At 41.2% G+C, this 27,669-nt stretch overlaps 1 protein-coding gene across 1 annotated transcript; it reads right to left on the reverse strand. All coding sequences in view use genetic code 11, as the record gives it.

Moving 5' to 3' along the window:
* Positions 1 to 1,534: 1,534 nt before the first annotated feature.
* Positions 1,535 to 26,539, reverse strand: EGR_00727 (DNA repair protein XRCC1; the record flags this gene model as incomplete). Its single annotated transcript, XM_024489976.1, has 14 exons — positions 1,535 to 1,649; positions 2,400 to 2,443; positions 2,736 to 2,891; positions 6,009 to 6,260; positions 14,269 to 14,441; positions 17,569 to 17,656; positions 19,717 to 19,792; positions 19,891 to 20,043; positions 20,744 to 20,786; positions 21,937 to 22,164; positions 22,497 to 22,678; positions 23,483 to 23,771; positions 25,229 to 25,802; positions 26,489 to 26,539. 14 exons carry the CDS (start codon positions 26,537 to 26,539, stop codon positions 1,535 to 1,537), a joined length of 2,424 nt encoding a protein of 807 aa, XP_024355379.1.
* Between the last annotated feature and the right edge of the window lie 1,130 nt (positions 26,540 to 27,669).

The following is a 27,669-nucleotide window of genomic DNA, read 5'->3' on the forward strand; positions in this document are numbered from 1 at the left end:
CCTTCTGGTGATATTCGCACACACAAACACTCAACTTTCGACTTTTAGGTGCGACCATTCATCATTGTACAAATACTTTGCCAACTGAATCCTTCCCTCATGCGCGCATTGCACTAGGTCCAGTAATTATGTTATTCCCTTATTTCTTGCATTTAACCTGACCCATTACTCCTCTCCATGTCCACTCCTTGATGGGTGTTGGTTTTCGTCCATTCTATCCCCCAGCCTCAAAGACTAGTCTGGGCCCCACCATCACCATTGACACACCGTGACTCATCTCATTTCTACACCTATTTATTATTTGTAAATTGCACCAATTTCCCCACTTTGTGTACGGTATGTACCTGAATATTAAATGTACGTACATATTTGGCCGCGCGGGAAATGCTTCGACATCTTTTCAGGGGCTGTTGGCATTGGTTCAGTTGCATGTTTTAAAAAGTGCGCTCATGTCGATCAAACCAATCGCATGCAAGTGTCTGCGAGATTACCTAGTAGCTGGCCTTCAAGATTTCGACCGGATTGGTGCAAGCAAGATGGTAAAAGACAGTTGGGAGTGGCTTGGCAAGACTATTCTAACGAGCAAACGGTACAGAAATAGAGCGTTACAGTTATTGAAGTGATAGCTTGTGAGTCGGGACCGCCGATGGCTTTTACTACAAATGCCAACTGAAGCTTTTGGGGGCAGGTGTTGAAACAATGCAAATCGAGTATTCCGAGTGTTTCCTTCGTAGTGGAATATGTTTCACCGTTGATGATCAGCAGCATACGAATAATCTTTAATCGTTGAAGAAGACCAGCTTCACATACATTTACCAGGATTCCCATCTACCATTCTGCTGCTTCGTATTTTCATGATCCCAATTTTCGAAGCTGCATTGTAAACAAAACTAATTAGATTTGCTGTGGTGCCCGTCAGTTTTGCAAAAAAAACAGCTTATGAACTAGTTTATGATTATTCTGTAATACTTTCCAGTGAGGCTTCATCAATCAGTTACGACAGGTGTTCAAGAAATTGACACTTTTGTCGCATAATAGTGGTGTTCGGACAAGATCCACTACTGTGTTTTCTCAAAACCACTCTTATTGGTAAGCTAAAAGTGAGATAACTTCCAAGAAAGTATTATATTCCTTACTGTTGATACCCGTTCTCGGGTTCGACTAAATTTTGACACAAAGTTCACCAATCAAATAAAAGTGTGTCTGATCATAGTAGATGCCTAAATACCTTTTAATCAACTAGCAGTTTAACAAGACCGCGGATGAATGAAGATATATTGACTCTCCTCCCCTCCTCCACCCTTCAAGGCAAAATGCGTGTGTACGCTGAGTTTGACTAGTTGAATTAATTAAGGGCCTGTCACACACGGGACCTTACTAATTGGTTACGTTTTGCTCCGGTGGATTGGATTAGTTAATGCAGAAATTGCCAAAACCTGGTCACTACATTAGGTTGTTTGATGGACTCTTGTCTCCAAACAGATCATGTATCGTGATTTCCGGCCTCGGGCAGGTAAACATAACCTTGGGCGCATCAGCGACAATCGGTGGAGCGCAAAGCGAGGGACTCGCGCGAGTGGTGGCGTGGGGTGAGCACACGGTGCCACGCAGGCTCCCACGTGCACACACTCACCGAGCGCGTGCACAATCTACACCGGAAGGGTACATGCGCAAATGCGCTTTTACATCACCTCAATGATGAACTCATGTTCGCCAAACTGAGGCCCTGCCGTTAAACAAGCATGTGACGCATTAGGCGTAGGACAAGAGTGGACTATAGACAGCGGTGAATAGCATGATGCAGTCATGAATGTAGGCTCTTTGGCGTGAAAGAAGCCAGAGCAGCTTACACCAGCTAAAGTTCCATTGGTTGATATAGGTCAAGTAATCTGCAAGTTTAGTTTGATTATATGCTTAGATGCTAGAAAGCCTAGGGAAACAATCCCTCCGATAGGTTGGATTTTGCTTGAAGTTAAAATGATGCAGGGTAACGGCAATTCTACTGTTGGTCGGATGAGAAATACATGAAGAAAAAATGGAGACGATCTGTAATATTCTGCTGATTTGCAAATACATGGAAATCCTTATTTGAAAAAATTTAAGATTTGGGATTCCAAACGTTTTGCCAATGGGTGGTTCACCAGTGTATCACTACAAGCACCGATGGTCACAAGAGCGTAGATAACTTTTATTGAATTTTATTGGACTCTCAGGCTATATTTGGCGAGGTACAAATTAAACGGAGCTAGAGCGCACTTTACTAGGTACCAATTGCTCAACCAAGAATATGGACTAAGATGTCGTCCTCCACTGCGTACGAGTGATCCGGAGAACATATGCCATATTTATGACCACGAAATAGTCGCATCGCCCATTATCTCACTCAGTGCTTTACTCACAGCTTGTCGTCCGGCCTTGCTTTTCCAGGCAATGACAATGAAGTCTTGCGAAGGAGAACACAGCAAGCAGAATATGTAACAAACATTCATGGAACTGAATTACTAAAGCACGCCTTTGGGTCGTGTAGTGGATGATACCAATTTATGGCGCTTGTAGGGAAGTATTTCGTATAAAAGAATGACAAAAATCGTTTTAAGTACTCGCTTACCATAAACACTATTACTTCCTCCAAAGGAGTGAAATTCAACCCTATTGGACCGCAACTTTTAATTCAGAATATCACTTTATTTATTTTGAAACTACGTAACATGCCCGTGTTTGAGGTGTTGCAGTACCTTTGAGGTGAGCACAGAGACCATCCCGACGGTGGGTGTCGACATTAATTTGCCGGCGGTATACCACGCCCTTGTGGTGGACGCATTAAAATAGAACTGAACGGTTGCAAGCAAAGCAGGCACCACAGCATTCGCCACTATGGTGAGTTTCTCTCCCTGCAGTTGGCAGATTTACCATATATAAGCGTCACCCTGCGATAATAGGAAGCTTGGCGCCAAACCGGCAGACTAATTGTACCTCCCACTAGCAGTAGTGGAGCGTCACCCATTATTTTACAATGAAAAACCATTAACTCTTGTCAAAGCACCAAAAAGTACACTGATAAACCCGAATTCATCAATAAGCTGGGTGCCCACTTAGTCGATCTGTGCGCTTGAGACGCCCAAGAAAGTCAAAATGGGATTTTTTGATGGGTAGCATTTGAACATCAAGAAATTACAAAATAAATAAATTTGTGCAAATAAAATTCCGAGGGTAAAGTTGTTTCAAAGTGATAGGTAAAAATCATCGCTCCAATCAGTGGTTAATTGGGGCCAATCTCGGGATTTTTGGTTTTGGCCAACGACTTCCATTTTAAACAAACATCGGTGTTAATTACATGCAGAGTGTAGAAGGTGGTGGGAACCATTTCTGGAAAGAATATACAGACCCAAAATATTATAGACAAGACAAGTGAATAATCCTAAACGCCCCAATCACACTTTCAGCTGAAAGTAAGCACCCAAAGTTAAGCGCCAACAAGCTTCATAAAAGCTTTTCAAATTTAAAGGGAACTTTAGAAGCATAAGTAGATGGAATTTGCATATTTCACAATGCATAAAATAAATTCGGAGGAACTTTCAGTAAATTCCCAGGGGGAATAGAATTTTTGAATAAATGAATGAATAAGTGCGGTAAATCATGTTTCAGGTTAAAATAAACCAGTTCTACAAGTTGAGTCCACACTACAGATCCGCTGATTAAGGCATGCCCTGAAGTGCTGCAGGATGTTGAAGCGACCACAGAAATACCTAAATCTTCATTGGCAAATGGAACATCAAAACAGATGGTCTGCGTAAATCACGACATTTTTCGGATGTGCTATAAGGCAATGGATATAAAAAGTGTGAAGCACTTTCTAGACTAACTCTAGTTTATGTAATCGGTTAAATGTTTATGGCTACACAAACACATCACCGTGTTTGTAATCCAGCTTAATTATATCACTACTCACAAAAAATGAACATTAAAATGCGCCAAATTACCTGTATGTATTCGGGTTATGACCACAATCAAGGACGCCTCTGTCCCTCGAATGTCACCGAGTTATGTATAATCTACGCAGACCGAGACCGTACTGGCATGGCCACAAGACGAGTTTGGAAAGACACTAACAAGCGGTTCCACGCATTAACGTTGAATTAAGTCGGAGGTAGGTGTATCATTAGATGTCGCCTAGTGTGTAGATGAACAAAAATGTTCCGATTAATAACATCTTTATGAGTACACAGGTTCTAACTTGAAGGTATCGCATTCCATGGAATTCACACCGTCCCAACACAAATCCAGAATGAGCTCGTTCCCAAGGCGCTGGCCTAGCTTCATGAACGTTATTAGCCATACGCCTTGCTTAGCCTTTCAGCAGCCACGGATGTTTTCTGCTGATTCAACTAGTGCATTAGATGTTGTGGGTCTGAGTAATATGACGACGTCTGGGTCATAGGTACTTGACGGCCCACATATCTGTTTGTCGATGTCGATACAAATATTTTGAGGTCAATCACTTGTATATAAACATACCCAAACACTCCATGAAGTCATCAGACACGGCTGCAAGCGTCGCAGTAATCCCATTTTCACTGTCTAGGTGCCCATAGCAATTTCGGTGACAATTTTAAATCGCAAATAAATAACCTTGGAGAATTCTGGGGAATGGATGGAAGGAGTAGGGTAAAAATCACAGATTTAAGAAAGATTCATATGGAATAAAACATATTTCTGAACTCACATACTGGTATTGATGTAAGATTGCGAAAACGGCCTCATATACTCAATTGCGTAAACAGGGCCAGACAATTTCAGTCTTGAGAGACGGAAAATAAAGAATTCTCTAACCACTCTTCTCGCATGTACTGATTGTATATTTAAGCTGGTCATAGTAACTCTGCGGGGAATTCGATTTCATGCAAACAATCAAACTTTAGTTGCTTGCGCATATGCGTGCACACGCTGACGTGGAAGCACCCCAGCAGTTGCGCCACGATGTGGCGTTGTGCAAAACAATTTGCCACTTCAACTACGGAGTCCTCAAGCCTCTCACATGACCACAATGGAATTCACGTATGTCGCAACCATCACTAGTCATCTTTTTTGACAGCAAGTGATTCTCCAGGCTTGGACTCTTGAAACCAACCTGCATCTCTCTTGTCTACATTCTTCACATAACTATTTCCGATATTCACGTGCAAAATGACTTGAGCCACAGAAAACAATGCTGAAATTGCTGGTAGAAGGGTTATATCCATTATCTAGAGGTAGTTACTTGCGGTAAAATCGTATAAATGAAAGTGCTATCATTCAAGACAGGTGAAGTCACATGCCTGGCTCGAAGTTGTTGCCTGGAGTACATAAAATGAATCTGAGAGACCGGATAGTGGAAAGCCTGGTTGCTAGGGTCCAACGCACAGTCCTCAAAGCGTATGCAGCCTAAGGTGACTAATTTGCATAAAAGGCTTGACGTGGGATGTAAAGAAATGATCTCGTTCGGTAAGAAAAGTACGTGTGATTAGCTATGCCTTTGATCGTTCTAGTGGCTATAATAGGGTAGCAGCCATTACAATGTTTACCCCTGTTTACTTCCAGACTTGGCTAGCGCTATGGTTCTTTGCTGTTCAAAGTTGATCTTGCTTTATTTAGCCAATGATTTTTTAATAAGTAAATGCTTTTATTGTGTGACCAGTCTGGTGGCTGTGTGTAGCAAAAAATCGGAGAGGACTTATTAAGTGTAGGTCCACAGGGTAGAGCTCGAGCGAGTGGATAAACCGAGCCCATGTTTTACATGTAACCGACTACCATTCAACCAGTCAGTCATCCTCAAGCCAAATTTCAATAGATTGCACGAAAAGTCAGATTTATTAATCCGAATGGCAAGCCAACTATTCCTACATTCAACTATTCCAAGTGAACAGACAAAATTTCACTTATCAGTTAAACTTGGGGTTAGGTCAGTTTGCCTTGGACGATGTGTTTAATGACCACTTTCGAGCGTGATGAAACATGAAGGTACAACTGACCCCAGAGGTGCCGAGGTCATTGCGCTGCGCGTGTGCGACCACGAGTGCCACCCCTCCTCCAGTGCCGCGCTGGACGCAGCGGCTCAAGTGGTGCTGCAGTGCGAACACAGGCACGCACAGAGGAGGTGCTGACGTCGCAGCACCACCATCATTAACCGGATCGGTAGTGTGAAGAGCCCCATTGCCTCTCCTGTCGTGATGTGGTCGTTTAATCTCGACTACACCGAGGGGACCTCTCCTCGCATAATGGATCTTTTTAAGTGATGAGAAGGGAGGGGACCCGAGAAGTGCGTCTACAAAAGGCTTGTACATCCAAGAGTCTCAGAAGGGCAAGGAAATAAGACTGAATGGCAAAGCAAAAGTAGCTGGACTTCATTGAGTCTTGTCACATTAAATGTCAAACGAAGCGGACCAGAAAAGGCATCATGTGTTATCGGGTTGGGATAAAGATATTTAGACCCCACAGAAAAAGTTAAAAAGGCAAAAATGATTTATATAGCGATGTCAGAGTTAGAGGTTACATCTACAATAAGGTTCAGTTTGATTACCTTCACCTAGTTCAGCTTGATTAAATTGTGCCATTTATGCATATCCTAAATTGGAAGTTGGGACTTTTTGCGAAAAAGACATTACAAGGCATACAAGAAACTAAAGTGTAACTCTCTAATTGCATTGCCTACTAGGAGCACCAAGGGAATTTTGATGTGGGAATATACTTATTGTTAAGTGTTGTATCCGCCTGATTATTTGGTTAAAAAGGGAGTCGTAAACAACTTACCATAATTTCAGACCCATTTGAGAAAGCCGCTCAGGCTACTCGTTACGATAAAATACTTGCACGTAAATTGGAACGGCATGTCGGAATCATCTTCATTCTCGAGATACTTTTAGCTCATACCGTCGATACATACATCAGTACAGGATACATTGTCATTTGTTGAATGTGGAAAGCTGTTTTCAAGTGAACACCTAATGAACGGGATGAAGCATGAAGTTTGTGCCACTCCTACAACTACGGAGAAAGGGGATACTAAATACTTGACCATGTTTACTTGGAATGTTTTAGCCTTCTGACGTGGAAGACAACAGACAAGAAACCAGCAATAACACCGAAAATCTGCCAAACTATCATAACCAAATGAAGTTACTGCCAGATTGATTTTCTGACAAACATGACTGCCTGCATAAATTACTATGCAAATTGAGCAATTGAAAGCGATCCTTCCGGCAACTAGCGGCATTCAAAAACCAAGAACATACGATACTCTGCTTCTGTGATGATTAATACCAAACGAAATTTCTGTGCGCTATGCATCATTACTAAGTCCTAAAGCATACTTCCAGTTAGCAGATTTTATAGAACAAAGAAAAAGTCATAAGGAGGCATTAAAGTAAACTCAGATTAATGTATTAGGCGCAATAAATTCTTCCCAAATTTAACATGAACCCTGATTAAGGGTATAAATACACACTCTAACGGTGTCACCTAGAGCACAAATGTATTGGTTGTGGTATGTGGTGTGAATGAAGAAAACAGCGTAGCTTCCAAGGGAATTCCAATGGCTGGATCGCTATCGACACAGAATCGACCATCAATACATCAAACTGAAAACACTTTGTATGAGCTATGAACTCGTTAGTCAAATTCCTTGAGCCTACAACATACTGATTGACAGGCCTGTGCTAGAATTCATTTGCCATTGAGCTCCATGTGATCTGAATGAACTGCAAATGACACTAGGAGCTGTTTTTTGAACTTTAAAATGCCTCCTCCCAGTAGCAAATGCACGAACTTGGAATAAATTTGTCATTTTTTTGATTTGCAACTAGTTTAATGAAAAAAATATGGTGGCGTTCAGCACTTGCTAAGGAGTGAATTCTATCAAAATGAAGTAACATTCACCGAGCCCAGAGAGGTGGCAATTTTACTACCAACTTTCATTTGGGTGTGCCAGCGAATCGACCTTCATAGACTTGGTTTACTTATCACATGAGAGGCTGCATTACTAACATCATACTAAAGTTCGCTCATTCCATATACACAACAAGCGATCGTCTAATTGTCAGATGGTAAATTTAAACTTTGGAGCTATGAAGCTTTGAAGTACCTTTAATGCATTAAGTGAAAACCTTTTTTGCTTAATTTGTGCGGGCAATAAGGCGAAGTATTTGATTGCGAGGCCAGGCCTACTATTGGAAGCATACACAAATTATCCCAAGACCCAACTGGGCCAGTCAAACCCTGACAAGTACAATTCCCCAGGCACTTTGATATAATTGCTCCATGCAATTCAGTGGAGAAGCCAAGAAGCCTCCATTGCAGCAATTACATCTTCTGTACTAAGTTCATACTGCACTGGAAGGAAGCTATTTCTATACCTGATGCATTTTGTGGGTAAGTAGTCGAGTGTGAACTGAAAAATAACGTTCTTGCAAAAAGTCACCTGTTTACTACTTTTCTTTCCTTCGAATCTACCCTGAGTTCAATAATCATGCATCAACTTAATGAACAATGCTATTGACATAGATATTTCCCTACTACCTAATCACGTCTTTCGTTTAACAGATCAGGCTGATTTATAAGGCGAAAGGTCTCCACAGGTGCCTTTTTCATTTTAGTCCGAATATTTCTTTAAAAGAAAGATAGGATCTGTGCTATGGCCCCGATGCCACGGTACCCGGAACAAGGATTGCGTTACTTAGGATTGGAATACTTCAAACAGCATGCCAAAAGCGATTCACTGGATTAAGTAATAGTATTTCGCAGTAGACCGGTGAAGAGTGTCGCCAAGCTCGTTACTTTTCGTGCGTGGGTCAGTATAATGCGCTCTGTACAGATACTTTTCCTACAGATTTTACGCGATTTTACACGATGTCGCAGTTTATATTGTGGAAGAAGTGGAACTGGAAACTACACAATTCATGCTTCCACAGATCATGAGAATTGCCTTTAATGTCACCTTCGTCCATTACCTTAATGTTTGTTCAATAAAATACTTCAAATCACCTTGGCTTCTTAATTTGTCGATGGGCTCAATGGTCCCAAGTTTAGAAAAGTACATATAATTCGCTACATGCCGACTTAATAATCCAAAGCCTTTTGCTGAAGGCAATGTAGGTAGCCTTCTATGTTCAACCCAATGAGTAAGCATGCTTTTCGTACCGTCTTGGGATTACGGTAGACCTAGACAGCACAAATCACCTGGCAATTGTAATTTAGGACGGGAGTGCTAAAAGTGCCATTTGGTTCTGGTGAGGGCCATAAAGTGCGTCAGAAACTGGGTTTCGTGTGCGGATAACGAAAACCGACAATTTGGTGTAATTAGGTCACCGAAGCTAGATACTGAACTTCTGTAGATTGGTCGGTTGAACATGACTGCGGACGCCCACTACTGACAACTGGAGCTCCCTCTTTTTTTTAATTAACGCTGATTTCGAGGGTTACTATAACTAAACCGGGTAGATGTGATGCGATGGAATGTCAGCATCGTTGATTAAATTACCACAAAGAGATTTGAGAAAGTGAAACAAAATAGCTTTTTTTCAGAGAAAGACCAAGGAATAGACGCACTCACCCGTAAAGTTCCCATGCACCAGGATAGTGCAGGAATTTTTAAAAAATTTGTCAGTACATCATAAGGCTTCCAATATACGAGATTTGTAGGGTGTCTGACGGATGGTCACTGTTTCTCACTCTTGATAGCCGGATTCGCCGACCTGGAGGAAGTCAGTTAGACCTCAACCAGCCTCTTCTCAGCATGAAACTTGACAATAGTGAAACTTAACAGAAAATACAACTGTTCACGGCTTTTAGTAATGTGAACGTATTCAACGTGATAAAGACCAATTGGTGCTGAATGAAAAATGAGTAAAAACCATTTTGGATTATTCAGTCCATTCGGTACCTGAAATCGACAAAGACTTTTGAGGTGCTTTATTCACCGAAATAGGTTCAGTATATTGAACGGAAAAAGTGGCTTTTTGTAGCTGCTGGTAAAATTACAAGGTTTCATGATATTATGTACGCCGCTCAAAAAAAACCCATCTCCTGAGTTCACTATTTAGTCCAGATTTCAATAATTGAGTGCAACCAGTGTCAGGCCGCTCCGTCTAACAGGTTGCATTCATCAGCCTACATAAATGATACAATTAGGCTTGAAATGGCGATTGCTGAGTTCTCTAAACACTGGGGGCATGTGAAAAGGAAGAAATATGCCAATGCTTCCAGCCTAGCATATCCATCGAAATCTCGTCTTGACCACTTAGCATGCTGTAGGAAATAGGTGATTATCAGCAACGTTTCTATTGGCTTCCACCGACACGAGGATTCATCAATCCCAAACATTGAATGAGTGGTCACTCTTGAATGTGCAAACCCATTTGCAGCCAAATCGCACTGGCGTTCGTCTGGTTCTTGGGCCAAAGAGAGAAACGGTTGTTGGGTTTTCAAGCATTCCTAAGTGGTTCCATACTACCGAATTAAGTTCAGAAGAAAATAAACTATCTTTCTGACCTGTTTTCTAGCAACTTCGTGCACAACAATCACGTACCGCGTGGAATGCATTCATGTCTACTTTCCTGTCACCATAAGCCTGGGAATTATTTTTGATTTAAAATTCCTCCCTGCTTAAAGGTTCGAGGCACATCTATTGCTGTAGCAAGCACCTTATCCTTTTGCCGTAGCTTGAAAAACTACTTTATGGAAAGGAAGTGTTTTGAAGGGTTTAAGAACATTCTGAATAGGATGAAAATGTTCTACCTTGTATCAAACATTTTACCGATCTTGAAGACAAAAGAAGTTTTCTTTTTAGTTTTGTACGAAAAAATAGTCCGGAGTTAACCATATCCATTTGCTTTTAAAAAGACGAAAAAGAAAACGTTATTTAAGTTTATCAAATCGGGATACATCTCCCAAACGCAGCATGATTCTACAGCCCCCAGGCGTCATTAACCATCTACAAAACAGGTTGTTTCGCATTGAAAATGCAAAAAATTCGACTTGGAATTCCCGGAAACTAAATAAAACAGGACACTACAGTAAGTTTTCGATTCACCTAAATAAGTGCTTCCAAAATCGAATTGCACCTTGAATAAATGTGTATAAGTGAAGGGTGTCGCGCCTTACTCCGACTTCTGTTAGCAAACAAATGAAGTGTCCTTTGCACGTGCTCCAACGTTGAGGTAAAAAGAAGTATGCAACTCGATGCTATTGAAAGATATACAAAAACTGAATTGTAAGTCTAATGTTGTTATGTCCAAGAAGGGCTCAGGCAGGTTTGTGCGCCACCATATGAAAATACACACGGTTACAAAGGCCTCGAAAAAATCCCCTTCCAACCACGAAAGGCTCCATCTTCCACAGCATAGCCAGATGGCTGACCTTTGTATTGATTGCACAGAAACTGATGCAAGATGAACAACCTAAATAACTTGTACTCCCACAAACTTGAATTGCCTCGAAATCGGTCACAGTCACCGGTAGTACTAAGGCTTCCATGGTTTTACGGCGCTGGTTTGAATGCATTATCTTGATGTTTCACAGTGGACCATCAAAATTGGTGGTTATGATAAAATTGGAAATAAGAAATAACTAGCAGGACCATGGACGAATACAGTAAAATTTACTCAAAACTTTGCACGTTTTTAAGAAGGACGTTGAGAAAGTGGCTAATTATTTGTACACAGAGAAAACTTGGAAATAAGGTAAGTTATGGCAGTGCGTAAAAAAATTTAGTGCAAAAGTGGTCAAATGAATCACATGACCAATAGACATTTTTTTGGAAATAACAACAAGTTTCAGCGACAAAGGTTATCGCACCACACAGCAGATGAAATAAAAAAGGACTGAAGTAGCATAAAAGAAGCGTCTTTGCTTAGGGATCGACTAAGTGAGCAAATGTTAAATGCAGATTTTGTGAAGTGTTTCAGTCGCAGTAGATATTTAAAAGAGTGCAGGTCATGGTCTGAGTTCAACGCCAGCCAGAAGTGTGACATCATGGAAGACTGTAATCCCCTGCCCCTGCGTAGACTGCGATGCGCGACCCTACTCGGCCTTGGCAGAGAAGCGTGAAATACGGGTGCTCGGCTTTCAATCCATCTGTACATCGGAAGTGGTTTTACCGCCAGTGAGAATGCTCATCATTGGTAGTTTTCTCCTTTAAAAGTAGTAAATATTACGATAGGAGAATAAAAACCCCTAATATCCCAACCCACTTAAATTTTCCCATTTTGGAACGGTTAGAGCGCCGTATTGCGCCATTTATTTCAGCATATCATTGCAGATGTTCTAGGATTATCGCCACGACGCTAACCGTGTATTCATTTGAGATTAGACGACGATTCGATGAAATAAAATGTACTTTGGAAGAAATGGCGAGTTTTAGAAGCTTGATTGCAACAAAATTTCCATTCATCTAGACTTCCATTTGATTCTGAATGGATAAGCAAAATTGTTTGAAATACGATAATGTATTCTTTGTACCAAAACTAATTCTTGTTAACATAAAATTCATTTATTTGAGCCACGAGACGCAGCATGGTTAGAAGTCACAAATGTGGTGAATAGGCACGGGAAGAAAAAATAACCAGGCGTTTGCAAGCCTAGACATTGAAGGCTCCACATACTTAAATCGGAAACATGTTGAGTGAAATAAACAGCAGATTCCCAAACACAAACACGAGTGTTGATAACTTTTACTTCCACTAATCGGATTAAATTAGATGCTTGGATGTCGACGTGGGAGTGGATGCATTTTCGGAACAAAGGAGAAGTCCTTTAAAGCATCCCAGCCCCCAAGGCAACAGCAAATGTACAGTGAAATGACAGTTCTCCATGACATGCTTTTATGGCCACAAGTGTATGGTGCCTTGATAACAGCATCGCGGTGCTGAGCTAGTTTTAGGAAGACAATAAACAGCAAATCGGGGAGACGGCAGTAGACGAGATTTGGAATGGCTTACCCAGTAGCGATAGAAATCGAATTACAAGCTCCAACAGCTGCGTAGGTGTCATACATGAACCTCTTGTTTAACGCATTTTGAGCAATTCTGTAACGAAACGATGGACCTCTTCATCCACAGGCTGCTAATGTGTGAGAGCACAAATAAAAATAATCCAACTGAGGACAAAATTTTGTTAGTCCACTGATTCTTAAGAGTGAGGACCGAAGTAGCAGGCTCAAGGCGGCCCTGCCTTTTAGACAAACACAAAACCAACTCGCGGTAAGTACATGCAAACTTGATTGCTCTTTGGCAGTGAGCATGCCTGATTGCGCAAATGAACCAACACGTTTATGTACAAATTATTTGCACTTGCGCATATATCACGCAGTTTTTCCCGGCAAAAAACCACTGCATTCTACGCTGCGACAAACATAACTACTGTTTATGCAGTTTACCTCCACTTCCTAGTCAATACTACCATTATTAACATTAATAAAACAGCATGAAAGTCAAGCTGCGCGAAATCAGTGAAGGTATCACTTCCTGGGTTATTAAATCCGGGTTAAAGTAAACAGATAGTGCCAAAAATAGGCATACACGATTCAGTGTTACATTTCACTCAGCTGCAAAGTTTCAGTCACACATTTCGGGTGTCCAACTTCGGCAGTAAAAGCACAACGACAAATGAAAAAAATTGGTTCAGCTTACTATCTGAGTCACACATATTCCCACTTTCAAGATGTTGAACCAATACCCATAATAATTATCAAAAACAAATGATTCCAGCATCAAGACAATCATTTTTGAATGTGATTAATAAATGTTGCATTTCGCGAGCTGTTCAGGCCGTTTTAGGGTTTTCCAAGGATGATAAACGGCTTCAGCGCCTACACAGTCACGTTGGAAGGAGTCCAACACTGGCCCGCGAAAAGGGGAAAGGCGAGTAGCCCAAGCCTATATTGGGCAGACTATTTTCAAGAATAAAATCTCTTGCACACCACAATCTTTCAGCAGACAGCCAACACAAAGCTACTATCTATTCCGCTCTGTTTCACTAGTAAATACTGCTAAAATTTCATTTAATTGGCGCATAAAGATCAACAAACCTGTCTTGAAATAATTTAGCAATCACTTTTAGAAAATTGCATTAATTTCCATTCTGCCCAGGCAGATTTGGCTTGTGCCAGCATAAATTTATGCACGCTAAGCAGCCCGGTCACGACACAACCTAGGCTTGAATTAATCACTCAATCATTAGTCCTTGAAAAGCCTTTCGGATTGAAGATGGTGTGAAAATTCATCTAAGCAGAATTCTCACGAGCGTAAGGTGTAATGAAAATCGGCCCGGTTTTGGAAGCGACCAGAACTGTTTACCCTCCCGATTCCCATTCGGTGGCCTCAAAACACGGTCCTTCAAGTGCGGTATCATTATCACTATAAGTCGCTGCTGTTGGGCGTGATCGGGATCAGTGGCGATAGACTCGCACCTGACTTACAGACCACAAATTTTTAGATGATCTTTATGGACGGATTATTCGCATTCTTGAATTAACCCGCATTATCTGAGGTAGCATGACTTGACAGTATCAATAAACTGCGGTTCGTGCGAACTTGCTTCCACAAGCCTGAGACGTAGTATCCCTCAGTTTAGAAGACACTCGACGCAGCCAGTAGGTATAATTGTAGCACTCAAAGTCTTCCCTGAAGTCGTAACAAACCATACCATCACGGATGGAAATTCATTATTTACGTACAGAAGGGCTGGGAAATTATTCACTCGCCCGAGGGACCATTGCACTGAGCAAGAAAATAACTTTCAAAGATGGAATGGCCTCAACGGTCAAAAAAAGGTAGGCAAAATATCAATTTAAGATAACAACACCACTCCATGATTACCTGGAAAAATAGTCAAAATACCGAAGCAATAGGAACACAAAGACCTCGTCTTACGATACCATTCAGTGAAAAACGCAATTCCCGAGTTATGAAGTAGCATAAGGGAAAGGAGATAACTCGCAGTCAGAAGCTGTCTGGTCAAAAATACGGCTCGGATGTGAATAAGACTATTTGTAATGGCATTTACAGTGTATAAATGTACGACTGACAAAAAGGTTTCAACTAATGTTTAAGCAATTTTTAAAAAAAAAACCAAAAAGACTTCCAGAATTACATGATAATTTTACATCAAACGGGTAGGATTTTTCCAACGAAACACTCATATATTATTTGATATTTGGCACATCACGTACCAACAGAGTCGTGGGTGAAGGCCCTAGCCACCGAGGAGAGCCATGATCCCATACTGCAGGGCCAGTGTAACAACACGATTGCAAAATTGTGGTGGCACCACAAGCGTGGCAGATACACAATTGTCGTTCTGAGGTTTAGATTCTCAATATACAACACATTGTTGTATATATTTGCGACCCACATAAATAAATACTACCCGTCATGATGACGAATCAGATCTCAAATAAAACAGGTTGGATGATCTTTCTTTCCTCAAAAGCTATTTACGCATGGAATGTCCGTCGAATAGATCAACGGATGTTTTCACCTTTGCATATGCAGTGCAGAGGAATAAATCGGGTGAACGAAGATGGGGAAGTAGAGCAAAAACCACCGCTAAGTCAAGCGAGTTTGTGGTGATAAATGTGAGACATCATGACCGGAATGCACTACAAAACCAATGAGGTTTGTAAGATGAAATTACTCCAATACTTCACTACTCGATCTCAATAAAGCATCATCAAAAAATTTACACGAGGGGACTTACACAATTGAGACGCCTTTTCCTACATTTAAACACGGTACGCCGAACATTGATTCATCATTGTACAGCAAATTTTACAGATTCGAAAATTACAGCTAAATCATTATAGCGTAAATGCAAAACTTGTTTTGCGTGATATATTAAATGTTACAGAATTTTAAGAATGCTAATGCCTTCTCTGATTAGTTTTAACGACAAAAAAAGGTTTAACAAGGCAGTCGTCGAAAACAGGGTCAACCGTGTCACCGGCAAGGACTTGGGTCTCGAAACTCACATAGCACCATCTACTCAAGTGGGTTCATTACGCGCGTGACTGTGACAAAAGACATTTTGAGAAACTAAGCTACTCGTGATTGTTTATTGAAAAAGAGAACGAGTATTTTAGACCCTCACGTTTCGTATTAGAAATAATAGATAACCCTCATTCGTACGAGTTCAAATTCCGCCTCTTCTGTACTGATAAGGAAAACATTTGTACCAAGAACGTGAGGGCCAGACTTGAGCACGCAAAAGTACGCAGAGCCTGCCCGCACCCTAATTGCCTTCGGACCTACTTCAGCACACCATCAGGTGGGAATCAATCGGCAGTGCATGAATTAGCTGAAGAAAGTGGTGCGTGTTGCAGGAAAGGTGAGGAGAGGCAAGGGCACCAGTCGTGCGCAACCAACCAGGGTCCCAAATCAAGGTTATTCGATGGAGGTAACCAAAATCACCTCATTTATGAAAAGACAGGCTTACTCTGGGAAAACAAAATAAACTAGCCACGAGCCTGATAAAACTATAAGGTAAGAGGGCTATTTGGCAATTGCAAATAGGCAAGTTAGGTAGTCAGTAGATCTGGAGAGTACTAACTTGATGACCATAACTCGATGCACAGAGGCGCGTATTCATGTTTTAGTAATCTATGCAACCAAAGGAACTAAAGCAAATCTGCTCAAACAGCTCAAATGGGAAGTCCTTCGAATACTACGCCTCACCCAAAGACAGCTTCCATCTACCTGCATTAGTGCACACGATAAAAACCCCGAGCTATGCCAAATCCTAGACGTCAGTTTTTGTTCCGTCAGTGTGAAGCGAATCGTAAGCCGGGGCAAAATCTGTAACAGGTTTAGGGTAGTTGTTACATAGGTGCATGGGGTCAAGATTTCTGCAGCCGGTAACTTGGAGTGATACAAGTACAACGTCTGCCTGAGCAGAGGCACCTCAGTTGCAGATACCAAATGCAACGCACGAAATAAACGGCGAACAGCGCAACCGTCTGCAATAATCTCCATTCATTCCAACGAAAGATGGATCTCATCACGCCACTTCAGTAAATGGAATTTTTAAAAGCTCGCAGCCAGTTTAGAATAACCCAATAGCTCAGCATTTGAGCTCTACCCTAGACATAACGGTTTTATGGGAACGCCTACTTAGGAAAAAATTCCTAAAATGCAACAATCTTGCATAGGGATACACCTAAATAGGCTAAAATAGTTCTTATTTGAAAGGGGGTTCAACAGAGGAAATTAAACCTTTTAAAACAGCCCAATTTAAGCCACCGCCAAAATTAACGTTAAGAAATACCCACATATACGAATAATGAAAGCAATAAAATGCTGGGGCTCCTAGAGTTCACAAGCAAATGAAACTCTCGCAATTTACACTTATAGCTAACGAATGTGAATTACAAATCAACCATGGGAAAAATGACAAAAAAAAAAACAATAAGAAAAGAAGTGAGTTATATTGACGACAGTGAGAGTACACGATAAGCGATGCGGATATTTATCTAAATGAATGGAAGGTGATACGATTTCCTCTGTATGAAGGGAGTAAATTACGATTATCCAACAATTTGGTAACGTTGGAATGGAACCATTTTTCCGGCTCTGTCACAGGCGTAAATCCACTCAGGTTTGACAAAAGTCAATGACGAGGAAACCTCCAGAGCCTGCAACACAAAGTGGGCGACAAACGGATGATAAGAAGCTCCAAGGCACGAAGACTAGCTGTAGCGGCAATCAAGGAGTAAAGGCCAATCAATTACACACGTGTAAATGCCACCTCAAACTGGATCGACAGTCGCATGGTATGTTTCAAATCCTAAATTAAATTTTGTCACCACACTGTTCGACTAAATGGGGAACCCATACACTAGGTCAAGTGATGCACATCAACAAATTTAAAATCGAAACTCAAAATTCAAGTCGAATTCGAGAGCAATTGTGGTTTTTCTTCCAACTTTTAGCTGGCTACTCGTAAAAAATATCAGAAAGTTTTCTAACGATTTCCCCGACACAAAGAAGATAAAACGAGTAAAATTTAACTGTACTATTCGAATTCAAAAGCATTAAAGTAAATTAGTGCAAAGTGCTCCAGATACGCGGCGTAATTGAGCACAATAATTTGATTTGAGGTAAAACAAATTTATGCGAAATGAGACAGCTCGAAAGCTCTTCGATGAATAAGCTACAATATTTTACAAGCAATAGAGAACAACCGACCTCAAAACATGGGCCTTTGAGGACACGAAACTTGTTGGCATGATGCTTTTAAGAGAACCAAAGGTGAATTTCGCCTGACTCGAGATGAACTGGAGAATAAGAAGTCAAGCCATTTGAAATTACAAATTTAAAGGAAAGGTAGGATGGCAAAGACCAATTTCCAAGGTATGAGGCCATAAACTTTAAAGGAGACAGAGGCGTGAATCACAACCACCCTACCCCTAGAAATGACTCAGGCAGTAGGCGGAGAAAGGAGGCAAAAAATATCATTTTTACAAGCGCCCAGGCGCGTACGGACAGACCCTCAGAAGCACACACTAAGAGAGTACGCGGCCTTGATGCCTGCCATGTGCAAAGGCCAAAAATAGAAGCGCCGGTGGCCAACAAAGGGAGATGTGGCGGTTAGTGCTAGGTAAGGGCAGTGGTGACGGTAGTGGCAATTTAAGGTTACATCTCAAAATAAGAGACACTCTCGCCCACTTTCCCCAAGTGGAAACAAACAACTTCCTCTGTGTGCAATGCTGTCTAAATTGCAAATGCCCATTTCTGTGTGCATCTAAGAGCTATTGGAAAGGCCGATGCCGATTACGAAGGCCAGTGCCTTGTTGAATGGAATTTATAACGAAGATTTTAGTCAAGAAGGCTGTGATTAGTACAGCTAGTCATCAGCTAGAACAAGGAATAATTCGTCAGAAATTGTTTAGCATATGAGAGACCATGAAAGCCAGAAAGTACGCGCGGACCCTTACTTCTCTAACCACCGCACTGCCGAGACTTTCGTATCAAATAGACATATCCCACTTAGTTCTGAAAGGAAAAATATGTGGCAAGTTAATTAATAAACAGCCAATTGCACCTGGAGAATTTTTTGATTGTACACAGTATCTTGACTACATGGAGATCATTATCGTCTCAAGCGGTCTTCGAAAAGCCATAATTTAACAGTGACTCGGTGGGTATAAGGTAAACGTTTCTGTAGCACACCCACATTGCAATCTCAAGCGATCTTACTCATGAATCATCCAATCACACACCGTTCGACAAAGCTGCGACTACCATTGAAAACCAAGCGAAACGGAGCTTATCCAGCCACTTAACGAAACCATAGAAGGGTTTTCTCTGCTCCCAATCGCACTTACGGTCCGAGAAATGTATCGAGGCTTTCTGTATCACGTGCTTCCCCATTCACAGTCCCTGTAGCGTAAGTCAATAATTACATCAGACATCACAATTGCGAACATTTTTGAGCCACGAATGTGCTGAGATGATAACACCTTTTGAAGCGTCATAAGCGCACAATGAGTAACTGAGAGCTCACTCAGGCAGCATCTTTGTAAATCATTATAAGTGGGATCAAATAATAGATTTTGGAACGTTTCAGTGAAAGGCAGTCCAAGGATGAACTGATTCGGTCGGCAATAGAAAATTGTCCACATACTGAGATGTAGGGAGAGCTAATTTGTGATAAAAAAGCGAAATATACATTTCGCTAATGAAAAAGGCTTACCTCATCGAATTCGTCACACCAGGCAGCTCGAGATACCACGAACTCAACATCAGTGCTCATATGAGGCTCAATTATCCTAGAAATAACAAAAGTATTCGTAGACAATAAGCAAAATCTACTTATATAAAAAGCAGAGGAAAACCGAAAGTGAAGTGTTATCAACTAAGAACGTACCCTCCAAAGGCGATAATCAGTCGATATACAGTTTCTCCCTCCTTGACGTCAAGGTCTCTTGAAAAAATAAAAAACTTTCGTCCGCTAAAATAGTCCGGTAGAGGCGGGAGGGATCCAGATTTTCGTGCCGAAGTAGCATTATTACCCAAATTTCTGAAATGAAATGGGTCAAAATCGCACCAAGACGAACATAAGGTTGTGCGAAAAAATGACGCGACTTAAACTACAATTTGTCAACAGCGTTGGTTATCAATGAATCTTCAGCCTCAAAACATCACCGAGAAACACTATTCATAGATTATAGAGTTAAACATTTAAAGTGAAAAAGCAGTGATAAACCACGACAAAAATTCCCAACATTTGAGCTTATTTTACTATGCATATACTGTCAGTACACATTAACAACAAAAGCAACCACCTCACAATGTACCAAGAAATTTCACAAAGGTCGGCCATTAGCTAAAGCTACAGAATAAGAAATGGGAATTGACCGCAGTCCTATTAAGACAGGGTTTTACCAACAAAACAGGTAGAAAATGAGTGACGCCATGATGACGTTCAGTAAAAGCCCTGATAACTTCGAATACAATGGAGATAGAGTCCAATAGCCAAATCATGCTTTACTTATCCAAAGGATTACACAACTGTCTAGTCATGCCAGCAAAAATGACCGTGCATGACAACACACTTAAATCCGAACGTAGGCAGAGGATTGGGCGATTCCATCGAATATTTTGATAGGAACAAGGCTTCATTTGCATTAAAAGAGGGAGGATATTTAAATATGTATGAAAGACTATTCTGGCGCTAATTTGAATGCTCATCATTGAATGGATAAAAAGATGATGCTCACCTCTGAATTTCTTCATCAGTATCCTCATCCTCAACATTTTTACCTAAAATTCCAGCAAAATTTCCCCATCACTGGGTGAAGATAAAGGGATACAAAAGGTCGCGCACATAAATTGTAACGAGGATTAGAAAGTTCAAGATCACGGAGCCAGTTTAGAATAACACTTTAATTTAAATACTGGAGAGAGTTAGCTGTGGGTGCAATAATCAGTTCAGTAAGAAGTCGGATTTACTATCTATGCGGCGTTAGGGCACAAAACCCTACAAAGTAAGTAGACCTAGAGAACATTATAGAACGTTTATTGTAGGCGCAAAGGGGAAGTGTTGAAAAAACCCAAAAAGTCAGAGATGGCGAAAACACCTCCAACGCAATTGCATACCCTTGTAAAATAATTCTCAGAGGAAGTAAACAATGAAAGACTATGTAAAGCACCGATAAGAGCCGAGAAACTATTTCAATAGCCAATCAATTACACGAACCAAATAAATGAGAGTGATATTTAATAACTAAGGTGTCATCGTAAGCCGAACAATATAGTGGACAAAACCAAAGGAGCGGACAAGGTAATAAAGTTGGGAATTGGAGAAAGAAATGAGACTGTATTAAGGTAACATAGGTGAAATATTCAGTGGCAGATGCCATCCAGCCATGATGTCTGTATGCTCCACTCTTAGGATACACAAAACACGAGCATCTGAGAGTTTGACCTGAGGCGTAAAGGAAAGCAGGAAGCCAGCGTTTAAACAAGTGCTCGTTTTCAGTTCCTCCCAATACACTGCAGGCAAAGTATACAAAAACAAAAATCTGGAGGTTATAAATATCGAAAAAGGATTTTGACAAGACGTCAAAGAAGGAATGTTGGGAAATTTCGTCCCAGTGTAGACACTCGATATCAGCAATAGAAGTAAGCACTTGTCCTCTAACAATAACTACACAGAAACCCCAGTCGCTTAAGCGCAACAAGGAGGATAATGGACACCAGGTGAGAAACACTTTCAACCATTCACAAAGCGAATGAAAGCAAGAATTGTTTCACAACTGCCTTTAGGCCTCAACGGTTGCCGAGACTTGTCATTTCTTGTGGTCTTCAATTTCTTATTTCCTGATAAAGCAACGAAGCCATTTAGTAACAAAAAACGGAGCCATTCAGAAAATAAACATTATACTAAATTTTAATAGGTAAAAAAACATACGAGGTGCCTTTGATGTGGATGGGGTCAGAACCTTGATTCGTCGTCTTTTCTGTCGAGGAGGCTTGCTTTTTCCTCCTCTGTCTGAGTCATCCTCATTTTCATTCTCCTCACCTTCTGGATGGGACTCTTCAGAGACGTCTGAGACAGAGGATTCATCGCTTTCCTCGTCGTCCTGGTCAGAACCGTCTGGTCGCCACTCATCGCTATTTGCATCCTCCACCATTGATCCTACGTCGAACAAAGTTACCATGTTCCCAGCATTTAAAAACCATTTAAAGTATACGCTATTTACAAAATCGCCAAACTTACGCCTATGTTATTGGAAGAATCCACCGGGGAGGAGCGATAAAATGTAAAGAAAAAGATGTAAGATACAGGAAATAAGCAGATATAGCAAAATTTTGTTGGAATCGAAGAAAAGAACATGTAGAGAGGAGGCCTCATTGAAATTTAAAGAAAGCTATTAAATGGTATTTAATTTGACAATTGCTGAAATGCTGCACAATTCAGCAACCAGCAATGGCAAGAATGCCGATGGGCAAGAACTCACTCCCAATCACTGTCCACATCGTCGTCGTTACCGTCTGAAACATGGCCGACGGGACTGGGAGCCCGGCCGACACGATAGGGACGCCATGAGACACGCCTCTGAGCTGTGTTACACGCCTGGATCCACTTGTGGGAGGTGATGATTCCCCTTCCTTTCACCGCATTCCATTTTGGTGTATTCGGAAAAGCGCAACTATAAAATTTCGTAAATACAAGGCTGCTGATAACAATCTAGTAGAACAAGCACGCGAAAAGTGAGCACCACTGAACAAAGCTGCAGGAGTCAGTGGCAACAGAAAATTCAGTTGGTTAAACATTACTTCCCTCATTTTTGTAAAAAAGGACTTAAAGGACTTAAACAGATACGAATTCGATTGCAATTAAATTAACCAAGAAGTCCGAATGTCACACATGGTCCAAGAAATTAAGTCATTAAAATACAACTTGTTATTAGGAATATTTAAAAATAGCACTTTTATCAGGAGAAGTATCTGCAAAGATGAATTCAGCACAGTTCAATTTGAGCCACGAAACTGATTAAGATAATCAGAGCTAAATCTCACAGTCAAAAACACGAGTGTGAAAGATAAAGTTGTAAACACTAATAATGCTCGCCCACCGCCTCATGAAAACGAAACAAGAATTGAACATCAACTTAAAAGTTTAGGGCTAAGTAACAGCGTTTCAGAGGCAAAACAAAAGCAGCACATACTAATGCCAGTGATGGGGAGGAACAGGCATACATTTGGGGTTTAAAACCGAGAAATCAGGTAAAAGTGACCCTTGAGTCAGCCCAGGCACGTAAGTAAATCGAGAGATGGTGCTGACAGAAAGAGATCGTCGAACCAATAAATTATAAGGAGAAAGTTCTCAGCATTTGGGCAGACGACCCGATAGGGGAAAATTATGCGCGACGATATAACACTGATCGAGAACATGTATTTCGACAAATGAAAGACTTGACTTAAAGCTTGACGAAATGACTAAAAAGATTTACATGAGGTGGGTGCAGTCGTCAGTCCAATCCTGCCGATATTTGGCCCCCAATCGCAGGCACACCTCTCTGAGCTCCGAGCGGAAGGGATTTTTGTAGCCACTGAAGGCGACCACAACGCCGTCGAGGATGCATCGTCCCTTCCCTTTCACTCCAGCCCTTGCACCTCCCTCTGCCACTGTGCTCGTATCACCTGCTGCTGAACTGACCTCCTGGGCGGCCGACGTTGATGGCGTGGAAGTCACTGACGCTGCCGAGGTAGCCAAAGCAGTTGTCCCTTGTGAGTCCATTGCTAAATGTAACGTAGGAGGTGGATTAAGCGCATTTCTCGAACTCGAAGAGAAAAACAGGTGTTACATTTAAAGTCGACGCAGTGACTAAAATCCTTCGTGTTAATAATAATAATTCATGACTAAACATACAGAACAGAGCCCCGTGTTATCGCACAGTTAACAAAGCAATAACGGTGACGATGCTTTTCAAAAAGGAAACAACCCAGATGAGCCGGTAAGTGGTGCTTTCATACATATGCGAACCCGCGACGATAAATAGCAATGAAGATGGCGGAGTTTTGACGTAACTACATGAATATCCAATGGCATCGAAGTAGAGGCACAACAGACATCCATTTACCAATGCTTTCCCACAAAACAAAATAGATCCAGATTAAACTCAAATTATGTACAGTTGCCCTATTTCGTATTATTTTTATAACCAGTCTCAACTAAAAAAAGCAACTTTACAAATGACAGGCAATGCGAAGTAAACAAACGCAGTCGGAAGCTAAGTGGGATTTACAAAAATTCATGTTACAGAAGACTAATCACTTGAGTCCATTGATTGCGGTGGGAGCCAGTGTGCACAAAGGTTTACTAAGGAAAAATGCAACTGAACGCATTGATACATTATAGCGCGACCACGAAAAACAATAGGCCTCAAAAACAGAAAGTTCCAATGAGTTTGCATCAGCAAGGCGAGCAGACTTGTCAGATTCTTGTTGATTGGGTACTAAAGGTATATTCATGCGACCTACCTTAAAGTGCGGTACTAATAGTACTCAAATAGTTTACAAGCGATTTGGGTTTTAACTATGAAACGTAAAAACAAATAAGCGGGTCCCCTTTAACAATAAATGACCAAACAGAATAGCAATAAAACAACATAGTCGGTCATTGTAAACCTACGGCAAGTTGAGAAAATATGCGTGTTTGTTGGGATGGCTCTAAGGCATTTGAACTTAATTTTAGGGTCAGGAATAAAGTACAAGTATGAGCGATGGAACGATGAAAACGTATAACTCACCAGACCGATTTGCCTGCAGGAGCTTTTGTGTAACTACAAAGTAGAAAAGAACGGGATGTAAGAGATCCCGGGAAGGGAAAAGCGTTATCGTGGATTAAATAATCATTTTGAGAAGAATATATGCCCAGACCATTTTTGCTTTTCAGAAAAGCAACGCAGAGGGGAGTGCAACCCAAAACCAACGAGCTTTGGGAATGAAAATCCTATAGCTGCCACAGGAGGGACCATTGTTCTTTTTTCTTCAGGGACTAATTCATAAGATTTTGTAGTAGGTGAGGCACAGGAGAGGTCATGTCAAACAAAGGAAACATTTAGATAGCCTCCCAAGCAGAACGACAATATGCGGCCATTAGCACTGATTTCCCTAAACCACTGTGGCCCGGAATCAATACCAATTGTAACAAACTGTCAGAGGAAATAAAACTATGAAGTATCCCTAACAGAAACCTGTCGCGAAGGCTGCAGCCTTAATGCTTGAAACATTCGTTATAGCGGATTTTTCTTCCGATTCGCCACTTCTTTTTGCCAGCCTGAATAATCCACCAGGTTTCAGCAACTCGTCACATTCTTTACTCGAGTTTCCCCCTTCTTCCGTCGCCGCGGTTGGAATCACGTCAACCACATCTGGCGTGCGATAGAATCGAATGAAAGCCAGCCCATATTGAAATTCTGTATTGAAAGGCTGTGTACAGTTGACTCTTAATATGTCCCACTTTTGGCAGGAGATAGAAGGAGTGAGCTCACTACTGGAGAATATGCGCACACGATTAAGAGAGACGCCTTTCTTGGCATCTGCAGGAGACATAAGGGATGACGACGGTAGTAAGAGCTCAAATTCCGAAGAATCGGCTCGAGATACCTCGACTGAAATAAATGCAGATGCTTCGTTGCCTATGTCGAGGCGAGTGAACTGAATGGGACAAGCAAATTTGAAGGTGACAGATGCATGTTTCGCGCCAGCTTGCTGACACTTCCACTTGGAAAAGGCACTGACTTTAAGTAGATTGTTGGCGGGGTATGCCTAAACAGAACACGTGATAGTAAAGCTGATAATTTAGCGTTGTATCAGATTCAAACATTTTACTTAAATATTTATTACAAAAAAGCACCTCACCGAAATAAGAAAGTATTGAAGTTCACGACATGATTAATAAAATGAAAGTAAACTAAAGCTAAACCACATTACAGCAAGCGGACCATTTCTACATACCTCATGAAATACAAGCCACCATAAATAAAATCTTCGATCACCATTAGAGAGGGCCCAAAGGATTAAAAGAAGGCACACAAAAGAACAACTGGATCTGGCCAAACATGTGGTACGGCGGATACAGCGATTAAAACAAAGCCGATAAACCCTTGTTTGCAATTTCCACAACTTGAAAGTGGAGCAATACCAAGCCAAAATTGGTCCAGTCAAGAGGAATACCATTTATTTAAGCAGACAGAAGATTCACAACCAATACAAAGTACTCCAGTAAAAGCAACTACCCCAAGCTTCCCCAAAAAGCGAGTCGCCTAACTTCAAGAATGTCACAACGAATCATCGCAGCATAATTGTGCCCAAGATATACAGACCTGCCGTAGCACCACTTAACGAAAAAAACCTTAATAAGTACCAGACGCAACAGAACGACATAGTGATGTGGGTTAACGAAGGCTGCTTGAGATTCAGCAACGGATGCTATGAAATTCTTATCAAAATACCTTATCTTCGCTACTGAAAGACAGTATCCTCTCTGGTCTCACTTCGGGCATCCCAGATTGAAGGGCGAGCCTTGTGGGGGACTAGAGATGCATTTAAACTACTGCACAACTTTGATTAATTTTGAACAGAACGTCTACGAGGTAAATCTGAAGGCCGAAACTATCTAATAGAATAACGTGGTATTAGATAAATTATGGATACCTTCAAAATAATTCTACCTTTTTGTTGTGGCTGCCAGTCATTACCGCAACTGCACAACTCCTTTACAGTAGCATATCAGGTTTAATATAGTGTAATGAGCACCAAATACACCAAGCAAAATAAAATTGCCACACCAAACCACGTCATAGGGGATCCTTGACATCCTGAAACAATTTTGATTACTTTAACTGACTTTGCCAAGTTCTACACTGTGAAAAACCTTCCTGTCAACCCATCATGTCACTAGTTTCATGGATTGCTTCAATGCACCTCTCCAACAGTTTCTAATTTACAAAAGAAAGCCATAAATGCACTGATTTTTTTTTGGAAAATACTCTTTCTGCTCACGCTCATGTATTTTACTGGTATCTGAAATGCAATAGTGGTATGAAATCTTGAAATTTTCTCCTAGCGCTTGCATTAGATTGACTACTGTTCCATTAAGTTGGTTACATTATACTAGCTTGGTTCAAACTTAGCACACTTATGTAGGCATAAGTTGAGGTGCTGCTATCGCATGTACCGACCTCCTGTATCAAACCCTTAACAGATAGGACTGTACTGTAGATATAACGCTCCGGATCATCCCTGTCATAACAAATCCTAAAATTATCAAGGGCTGCATTTTATTGACACAATAGTTTGATTATCAAACTCCTCGTCTTGGTTTCAAGGGCACTTAAGTACAACTGTGGCGACAAAAGTGCAGTGTAATACGATGTTGGTTTGTCTCTCGGTATTGGTGAGGCCCTACTTTTGTACCTTGAATTAGCCCCTTTGTACCTCGCTGGGTGGACTGGCCTTCTGGGCCATGCCAATAGCCCAGACACCTTCTCCGTGCTGAATATATATATTCTACCCGAGTATTTCGTCTTCTTTCGTCTTCAGGGAGTCCCGGGACGCTACACTACTGTAGCGTCTGGGCTATTGGCATGGCCCAAAAGGCCAGCCCACCCAGCGAGGTACATAGGGGCTAATT

The sequence above is a fragment of the Echinococcus granulosus genome (genome assembly GCF_000524195.1).
Source record: "Echinococcus granulosus chromosome Unknown EG_S00003, whole genome shotgun sequence".
NCBI classification, from domain to species: Eukaryota; Metazoa; Platyhelminthes; class Cestoda; order Cyclophyllidea; family Taeniidae; genus Echinococcus; species Echinococcus granulosus.